The following is a 10,052-nucleotide window of genomic DNA, read 5'->3' on the forward strand; positions in this document are numbered from 1 at the left end:
TTTAAATTTAGAAATTTATTTTGTTTAATCCACAAGCTTTATATAGCTTTAGTTAAAAAAACAAAAACAAAAAAAAACAGTGAAAACATGACAATATCCAAAGTTTGGGTTCCTCAGCCTTTCAAAGAGCACTCTGAAAGTTGCTTATACCATTGAGAAGAACCGTAACGAGACAAGATTTATGAGTGGGGCAATGACAGCTCACAAACAAAATTCATGGAACTGAAGGAATTTTTTCTGGGACTGCTGATCATGGAAACTGCCCTTTAAAAAAAAGAACATAAAAATACAAATGAAATTCCAGTGTTCCAAATTAACATCAGTATAAACCCACAGTGTCCTGGTAAACAACATGCTTTCATTTATGTACCATTCTATGTTGCTACTCCTGATACGCTTTCATGGAGACTACACAGGCAACAGTAGAGAGCATTAAAAGATCAGTACTTCCTTGGTAATTCTGCAGTGGTTTTACTTCTGGGCAAGCTTACAAACCACAGAGGTTAGTAGCATAACATAAGTGGATACAAAAGAAGTCAAATGAGACCCTCACTAAAGGCTTTGTTGAATTTCAAAGAAACTAAGGGAACCGATGGTCATGTTTAAAACCTTCAAAACAAAATCCTACTGCTTCTAAAAAGTCTCACTCTAAATGAAATTATGTTGACTGCCAATGAAAGAATGTCACTAGTACACTGTGGACACCTCTTGTAATGTAAATCCATGCCCTTTGTACATGGTGAACCTCAACCTAGCAATTATTACAACAAATGTTATATTCTAAAGCTCAAACACATTTAGCAATTTGAAATTGAATTCTGAGTACAAACCAAATAAAATGTACATTATATCAAAGGATTCGGCCTAGGATGGTGGGGACACTTGCGCCTTCCTCATCGACCTCAGTGCCTTCTCTCGCAGGTGTTTTTCTAGATCATCAAGGTTGTCTTCTGGTTCACTTTCTGTTTCCTTCAAATAGAGAAAGCATTTCTTCACACACTGAGAGCCGACCCAGGCTGCAGCCCCCCACCCCGTGTTGCAAATCCCCTAGCACCAAGAGACACCAAGCTCCATTTCTGAAACAAGTTTAGGACATGAAGAGCATGGTGTATCCACCCCCATCTATCCTCTTATACCAGACTCTTAACAAGGTACCAAATTCCTACCTTTTTGGGTTCTGTCTCAGCTTCCTGGTCGTCCTGTGCTGAGGTGGTATCTGCTGCAGCTACAGCAGCAGCTGCTGCAGCCACTGCAGCCTTCTCCTTCTTATGTTTTTTGTGTTTCTTGTGCTTTTTATCCTTTTTATGCTTCTTATCCTTCTTTTTCTTCTTCTTTTTCCCACCCCCTTCTTGATCTGAATTCTGTAACAAACAATTCAACAGGTATTACAACTCAGTCCTCAGCTTTGAAAAATTCATGTTACAAAGTCTTTTTAAGAAGTTTTAAATTATTAAATTATTCCAAGGATTATTTCCCCCACCCCATGAATAACCTCAGAGGTGTTCAGCAGCTAAGTCTTCATGAAAGTAACTTGTCACATAACCCAAAACACCACTGCTTTTATTAACAAACAAGTACCCTTGCAGGTGATGGGCTCTGAGTTGGGCTTTTAGCCTTTTTTTCAGGTGACCAGTTTGCAGAAGGAGAACGAGACCGAGTGGGAGATGGAGGTCCTTGATGTTTTTTGGGTGCTGGCTCAGGTGATCCTGATGCAGACCGTGATGAAGACACCCGTCTTGCAGATCGCGGACTTGGCGTTGGAGCCCTTCAAAACACAAGAGCCACAATCAGAGATGTTAAGAGGCAAACCAAGAAAATAAAGAGTAACGAAAATGTGAAATGAACGTATGTGATTAGGAGGTGGTTAAGCTGCCACTTCAAAACACGATTAGTTCCTTCACTAGCATGTGTTCCAAAGGGCAGAATAATCTAATACCACCATGGATCCATAATATAAAAGGTTAATGCAACTTGAGAGCTTGTCAAACAATACTATTACAAATGATTACTCCCTTTCTTTTCACATGACTAATTTATAACCTCACTAAGTCAAGAGAAAAGCAACACTATTTTTTAATCCAATGGAGAAAGAGTGCAAGATATCCCATGCAGCTACGTTGTCGTTCTGAACAAATTAAGAGGCCAGCAGCACTTTTGACTGCCTGCTTGTAAGAACAGCAACACACCAAAATAAAAACATGTAGAATTAGAATTTTAGCAGTTTATCTTGGATGACCAATTCTGAAATGGCTTTGAGCTAATGAGAAGCATTACTGACTTTTAAACAAAGCTAGCTACAAAACTCACAAACTTCTTTCCGCCTGCTCAATCCCAGTGCTTTGCTGTGCTATGAAAAGACCCCTCTCACTCTGCATAAAGCCTCTTCAGTGCCCTCCCTGTGCTGCACTTTATTCTAGTAGATGCTTCCAACCTAATAAGCTTCTGAAAATCAGCATTATGATTGTGGAACCCAACAGAGCCACCAATGCTTGAGGAACCTAAAGACATGAGAACCTTTTTATCACAATTCTTTGCTAGTCCCAGTGCATTAAACCCATCCAACCAAAGAAAAAAAAATAAAACCCTCACAAAACCACCACCACCAAAGATAGATTCTTTTACTTTGTCTTCTTAGGTTCTGGCGTTCTTGAAACCCTCCTGATGGGTCTAGTGCTTGGAGATGGAGACTGTCTTCTCTGGGGTGAAGCTGAAGCTCCCCTTCGCGGTGGTGGTGGGCTTGCAGAGGTATGAGAAGCTCTAGGCCGTGGTGAAGGTGAATGCCTTTTGTTTTGTGGAGGAGAACGTGTTTCCCGATTGGACCTACTGGGAGGAGATCCCTTCCGGTGCTTGGAAGATTGCGAAGGAGAACGCCTTTTAGCAGTGGGTGAGCACCTCTGTTTTGGTGGTGGTGAATGGGAGACTCTGCGTTTGGACTGTGGAGAAGGGGATGCCCTCCGTTTAGGTGGGGGAGGAGGAGAGGCCGTTCTTCTCTTCGGCGGTGGTGAAGGAGAGTATCGCCTCTGTATTGGTGGAGAGTATCTCCGTGGAGAAGGTGAGCGTCTGCGTGGGGGTGGTGATGGAGACCTATGGAAAAAACCAATGTTCAGGTGCCACATGAGCATGTGAATTAGTTACAAGTGCCTTGCAGAGAAAAAGAACTCTAAAAACCCTTTAAAACTTCATTTAATACCAAACTTTCAGAATCACCTGAATGGGTGTTATTCAGTATCTGCTACAGCAATCAAATGATAACCAGGCCACACACCTACCACAGCCAGTCTCACCAGCAAAACTACACTCCCCTCATTAAGCTGGGAATCAGGGAACTGCTACCCTGGCATTTCGGTTTCCATGGTGGCATTTCTATTTCCATGTCCTAGCTGGCAGTCAAAAAAGCAGAAGCCCCCACTCTGTGATACAATGCAGTACATTACCTTCGGCGAGGCAGCGAAGGGGAGCGCCGGCGCCGGGGTGGAGGGGCAGGGGAAGGGGTGCGTCGCCGCCGTGCCGGCGGGGGTGAGGGGCTTCTCCTCCTCCTGCTGCAGAGAGAAAAGGATGGCTCAGTGACGTTCAACATGAGATTTATTTCTGTTCTGCTTTCACTGTACAAGTGATTCTGTGCATGCACTTCAACATGAGATTTATTTCTGTTCTGCTTTCACTGTACAAGTGATTCTGTGCATGCACTTCAACATGAGATTCTATTAGAACTACGAGTGGAAAAAATCAAAACCACCTCTTTGTTGTAACGCAGTGATGTGACTGCTATATCCCACCCCAGGAAAAGAACCTGGAATGCCCAGCTGTGTCCAGCAGCACAGAACTGCCCTCAGCAGCAGTCTTGATGTTGGACCAGATTAGACAGTGTGAATCTGTACTCTTGACACAGCCTGTATCTATGGCTCTGAGATCCAAAATTACTTATTGAAATAGAGGGAAAAAAATCAAAGTTGTTGCTAAAGTGCAGCTATCTGGATTATGCATAAAACAAGGCATTTTCTGCTCTGCAAGGTTTACAGCAAACTTCAGCGAGGAGACATTTTCATCAAATACAAAATATTTCTTCCATTTGAAAGTCCAGGAAATTATTTTTTTGTAAAGTAAAACATTCCTTTTTCAAAAACACAATTAAGACAAAATGACTGGATAAAGCACAAAACAAGAGTAATGAAAACGCAAAGCAGCTCAGCTATATAAATTATTTGATTTCAAATACACTGGTGGTTGTTCTCCAGGGCAATGAGTTAACCCTTTTTTACAGTTAAAGAGTTTGCTCAAAAAACAACTTTTATGATGTGAAGACCCACCAGCCTTGAAATGTCATGGCAGTCCTAATTAAATGTGCATTCACACAGGAGGCCCTAGGTGAATTTAGTATGCTGCAGAACAAATTAAGATCTTTGAATTCAAGTGTTTTACTTAGAATTGTTTGACAAGATCCATAAATAGAATGGTTTGCATTTGCAGTAGTCATCCTTAATCTCATACATCATGCATGCTGTGACTATATTCTAGCTAGGTCTTCATTAGACTGCTCGCAATGGTCACTGTATCAGATTAATAAACCCATCAAGCACCCAGCTTCCTGCACCTCCCTGTATTCTGTGAGCAAACTATTTCACAAATAGAAGTGTTAACAATACTTTCTACACAAGAGAAAATAAAGTAGGTGTTCACTACTAGCCTACTACCATTAGTAGTTCCAAGTATGTAATGTATTGAGGAATGAGACTTTTGAAAATGACAATTATCTGTGACCCAGAAGATCAAGATCTTAAATAGTTTGTTGCAAATGTACGGAATGCTGTTAGCCAGAACACCAGTGGCAACAAGAACATAAGGTGATGCCCACCCACTCACCTTACAACCCCGTGCAAATGGAGTAAGAAACCTCCTGAGGAGTACAAGCACTCAGCTGTTTTCAGGCATCAGCAGATGCTAATAACATCGGTGTGACTAGCTGTTACAGCTTACGTGAATTAACAGTGAGAAATGAAAGAAACAGAGCAGGTGCTCCTTAACATGTTAAGGAATCACCCCAAATTTCCCTCACCTTACTATGAGTGTGCAAGTCCAAAGGACAAAGGATGGCAAGTACTTATCTATGACAAAATAAATGAGAGCTTATCTAAATGATATTCCATATGCAAATCCTATTTAACAGATTCATTTCTAACCAACCTTTTCATCACTGGTGATTGCCACCTCTTTTCCATCTGCATCCTGATAGCAGTGGAGGAAAAACAAAACAGAACAAATCTATCTGCCATGTATTTGAGGCAAGAATGAACACATTCAAATGACGTTCACAGTAATTCTTACCAAACAAGCATAACAAAAATGCAACCTTGAAACAAGGTTGGGCACACTGGACACAATTCTGCTGTGTATTTTGTTGACAGTTGCATAGCAGAAACAGCAGCATTAACTGAACAGTTAGAAGACCTTGGTTATGCTCAACTTAAGAGAGAATTACCGAGGGGAGGATTCCTTCGGTCGCCTGCGTGGAGACGGTGATGGACTGCGTGAATGGGAATGGCGTCGGCGCCTACCAACTTCCCCATTCTTCACATTGGATCTTTTAGGTCTTTCCTCTTCAGATGAAGATGAAGAACCAGAATCTATAAATGTAGAAGAATCACTCTCTGGAAAATGATTCTCACACTATTAACACAGCTGCTGTTAGGGTTATACTGCAGTTTAAACTACTAACCTCCTCTCCCACAAAATTAAGAAGTCTCTACTTAAAAGCAGTGCAACCAAAAATGTTATTTCAAGTGACAAATATATCCATCAGAGCTGAGGAAAAACATCTGCAGCAACTTAATTGGCCACATAAAATTTGACTAGCCAGGTAATTTAAAAGATGAACTGCAGTTACTTATAAAAATATTAGTGAACAAAACCCCATACCAAGCCCAGGTTAATTTACTGATCTCAAGTATAAAAGAGTCCAAAATATTAGGAAACAACCTATTGCAACAACAGATTAGGTAATCCACAGCAAACAACATTGGTGTATGTCACCAAGAGTTTAAAAATGCAACTTTATCAAAATCCATTAACAAGAGAGATATCCTAACTTATAGAAGTTATACTTTATTTCTCTTGAGCAGCAGCTGAAGTGACTTCATTACAGGTGATAAATCTGTAACTAAGTTTTGCAACAAAACTGCAGTGCATAATTTTAGTAAGTATTTGAACCTAACTGCTAACTACTTCCCGCACAAGTAAACTAAAACAAATGCAGTTTTAGGAAATCTCTATCATCCATACCAGATGAAGACTGTTGGTTCTGCCTTCTGTACTGACGCCTCTGTTGAACAGAGTCCGCTGCAGCCATTTTACCTCCTTTATCTTCTTCTGAAAAGGTACATGCATGGACAGAATATTTAAATCAAATATACAAATGTGCTTTATTCACACAGAAGCAAAGTCATGCTGAAGTAGATCATCAAACAATCTCCTTCCCCCTCCCCCAGTCTCAAGATAACATTGAGGCTCGAAGACACTTTGGCTGAGCTTTTTTTTTCCCCAAGAAAGCTTGTATATAAAGGGCTGAGTGATCACCTTTATATGTCTGAAAACTCTTGCTTTGAATGTTAGTCTTCCAAGAGGGCTCAGCAGTCTAACACTGCCTTTACTTGACAAACACCTCTGATTAAAAGCCCCACACAAAACCAGCATGGAAAGGCAAGAGCCATACCGGATTCTGACAGTTCTGCTTTCCTTGGTTTTGGTGCTGGCGAAGGAGACTCTCGTTTTTCAGTACTCTTATGTTTGGGTGCTGAAAGACAAAGTCAAAAATAACTCAGTTGCAGCTCTTAACATTCCTGCATGCTTTTCTGTCAGACAAACTGCACACACCATCATTGAGAAAACAAAAGCACAAAATGATAGAGCTGCTGGGATACAAGTTTTATTTCATCACCTGATGCTCTGCTGGGTGAAACGGAGCCACGGCTTTTCCTTGCACGATTTGACTGCTGGGGCGTTGGAGACCTGCGTGGTTTTGGAGGTGGGCTTGCTGGTGGGGATGGTCTGTGCCTCCGCCGAGGAGGGCTTGCAGAAGGAGAGAACCTACGCGTTTTACGAGGGGGACTGGACGCAGTCCTTTTAGGTGGTTTCTTTGGCGGTGATCGGGAACGTGAAGAGGAGGAGGAAGAGCTACTGCCAGATAAGGATGCTGATGACCGTCGTCTCCTGTAAATCAAAGGTAACATTAGATTCTGACTAGCCAGCTTAAATGTTTGAGCATGAGCACAAAGTTACATTTGTTTGCAAGCACATATATATAGAGCCACATACAGCAGCACTTCTGAAACACGGACTGCCTTCAACACTTGGTTTGTGGAAGAAAAAATAACAACCAATCTTTCACAGTTAATTGTTAGTGTTCCCTTTGTTTGCCTTCTGTCAATCTACAGGCTACAACTAAGCTTTTGTCCTGGAGGCAATTAGTTTTGTTTGGGCTCTCTGACTTTTGAATGGTTAAGAGAATTCTCCGTGTTAGCACATGTGACTGAATGATCTTCACAACAGATCTCTTTTAAGAGAGTTTAGTGTGCAAGTACACTAAGAAGTTTTTTACCAAGAGGTACAAATTTCAGACAACTTAACAACTCAGAACCCATCTCTCCATTCTGGTGGTTTAGTCTGTCATCTTTACTTTGTAATTTTAAAAAGGCAGGGCCTCTAGAATTCTGCGGCAAAATTTGTGGCAAGTTCTGTTGCAATTGTGTACCTGCAGAATCCACCTTTGGCTGCAGAATTCCTGAGAACCTGGAAAAAAGAAACCCTACCTTGAGTGAGATAAACATTTGCTGAAAGGGAGCTCTTGTACATCTTGCAAAATACATGTTTGATGCTTTCCACAGTTTTCCCATTTGTGTGAAGTGAACATATTTATAAACTCAAGGAAAAAAATATAACATAGTCATCACCTTGTCAGAAAAAGGAAGAACTGTTGCTTCCTGAAAAAAGAACAACTGCTGTACACAGGAAGCATCGTGCTAATTCTCTTCCTATGAAGAGGGTAAGAATCTAGTCTTCCTATGAAGGCAAATGTCTGTTTTGACACTGCCAGAAGTACAGTTTTCTCTGCAAGAGAACTCAGATCATTGCTACTAGAGCAATTGCTTATGCTGTCATAAATGTAACCTCCAGCACCAGACAGCAGACCTTGAGAATTTTTTTAAGAACATGAAGAGGAAACACATTTCACATCAAAACTGAATTTTGATTGTAATTTTATGTGATAGAAATGGAAGTCGTAATTAAAAAACTCCCAACAAGGCAAATCCAATTTGTCCTGATTTCTTCCCCAGGCAAAGGGAAAAAAGAAAAGCGTTCAGACTTAAGCAAAAGTGTCATGTCAATCTACACTGAAGCTATCCAGAGCCGTTTGAAAGTTATTCTGAAAATGGCCCTTTTCAAAAGGTGGAACTCTCATCACTATTTCAACTCAAAAGAAATTGTTTCACAGATACTTTTATGTTTCCCCACTACACACTTATGAAATAAGACACTGCAGATTTACATCACTCAAATCATATGCCTGACAGTATGAGACAAACAAGGGATCTTTGAGAGCACACATTCCTCACAACTAATGTTCCCCTTCAGCTTTCAAGGTGTAACATTTTCAGTTCTCTCGAAGAAAGGGAACCTTACCGCCTCACAGGGGATCTGCTTCTTCTGTGCCTGGGGGGGGGAGGCATTCGCCTTGGAGGGCTCCTTCTCCTTGGAGACGGCCGTCGTCTTGGGCTTGGTCGCCTTCTAGGGGAGTAAGACCTGTCATAATCAGAAATTCAAATGAAAAGCAACTATCTAATTTTCAGATTTGAGGACATTTATCCTCAGGGCACTGAGCGGGAAGTTGCTTTTCTCCAAGTGCATCACATTAAGGTAGCATTTAGATTGTGATGCACATATTCAGACACTTGAAGTTCAGTGCTTGAAGTTTCCCAACACCTCTCTACTAAATAGTAAAATAATTCAAAAGAGGAAAATTCAAGTAATTACACCTTCAGCACCAAACCTATCTCCTAAAAATGCTACACAAGTCTCGCCATCTAACAAGTGCCATACTCAGCAGTAAGCACCCCATTCCTCCTCCAGTCAGCGCTAGTCACTGTGAGCACCTTCTAATGAACCGACAAGAAGAAAACAACACCCAAACACATTTATCCACTAAAAATATCTTCCTCATTTGGCCTAAAACATCCATAGCTCAACTCCCCTAAGAACATCACTATTTACCTGAGAACATTACATTAAGTGGCACCTTCAGAAGAAAATATTCAGTCCTCAACCTTTGTATCAAGATAAACTGAAGTCCTACCTTGACCGTGATCTATGACGCCTTCTTGGTCGAGAATGAGATGGAGAACGTGATCGAGATCTTGACCTTGACTTGGACCGAGTTGGGGATCTTTGACGAGTCTTCTCCTTTTCCTTCTCTCTCTCCTTCTTTGAATTACGTTCTGGTGAAGTTTCCTTAGTCTCTGGTGCAGGAGGTTCAGGTTTAGGAACTTTTGGGATATCACTGTTAAAAAAGATTTGATTTTAATAACCTTACTAAGGATATTAAATGGATTCTTTTGCCCCTGCAGAAGGACAAGGAGAAGTAGGTACTCCCCCAAACCAAGACCCAAACAGGTATCAAGATAATTTATGCTTTTTAAAAGGTAAAATACGGTTCTGCACACAAAGCTGTCATACTTACCTGTTTGAAGCTGGCTCCTGAACAACAGTCTCCTTTGGTTTCACAGAGGGTTCTGGCTCAGGAGTCACCTCTTTTTTTTCTGGTGCAGGAGTAGCACTACGGCTCTTGGTTCTGTGGTGAGGGGAGCGAGAATGGCTGCGCTTCCGCTCCCTTCTGAGAGGCGACGACCGCCTTCGAGGGGAAGGAGACCTTGATTTGCGTCTGGGAGAAAGAAGTGCCACTTAATAGCAGAATGAAAGAGTGTACAGGATAACAAACCCTGTGCTATTCAGCAGCCAAGAGCTCTTCTGAATAAGGCAGACTCTCAGTGCTGTTTATAGCAGTC

The 10,052-nt window shown here is 41.4% G+C and overlaps 1 protein-coding gene across 17 annotated transcripts in view; it reads right to left on the reverse strand.

Annotated features, from left to right (window-relative positions):
* SRRM1 (serine and arginine repetitive matrix 1) overlaps positions 1-10,052 on the reverse strand; it is a 16,630-nt gene continuing 6,578 nt past the window's right edge. For 7 of the 17 annotated variants that reach the window (XM_062628723.1, XM_062628734.1, XM_062628738.1 and 4 more), the window contains 13 exons: positions 9,728-9,928; positions 9,344-9,547; positions 8,674-8,793; positions 6,932-7,203; positions 6,707-6,787; positions 6,277-6,363; positions 5,477-5,621; positions 5,182-5,223; positions 3,435-3,539; positions 2,623-3,084; positions 1,579-1,765; positions 1,167-1,361; positions 1-969 (listed from right to left, as the gene is read on the reverse strand). In XM_062628723.1, coding sequence (XP_062484707.1) covers positions 865-969; positions 1,167-1,361; positions 1,579-1,765; positions 2,623-3,084; positions 3,435-3,539; positions 5,182-5,223; positions 5,477-5,621; positions 6,277-6,363; positions 6,707-6,787; positions 6,932-7,203; positions 8,674-8,793; positions 9,344-9,547; positions 9,728-9,928 — 2,206 coding nt within the window. In that variant the 3' untranslated portion in view covers positions 1-864. The remainder of the gene's footprint in view (positions 970-1,166; positions 1,362-1,578; positions 1,766-2,622; positions 3,085-3,434; positions 3,540-5,181; positions 5,224-5,476; positions 5,622-6,276; positions 6,364-6,706; positions 6,788-6,931; positions 7,204-8,673; positions 8,794-9,343; positions 9,548-9,727; positions 9,929-10,052) is intronic. The other 10 variants (XM_062628725.1, XM_062628724.1, XM_062628727.1 and 7 more) reach the window with 10 other exon arrangements.

The sequence above is a fragment of the Pezoporus occidentalis genome, unplaced genomic scaffold (genome assembly GCF_034315485.1).
Source record: "Pezoporus occidentalis ecotype Australia unplaced genomic scaffold, CSIRO_AGI_Poc_V1 ctg321, whole genome shotgun sequence".
Classification (NCBI taxonomy): Eukaryota; Metazoa; Chordata; class Aves; order Psittaciformes; family Psittacidae; genus Pezoporus; species Pezoporus occidentalis.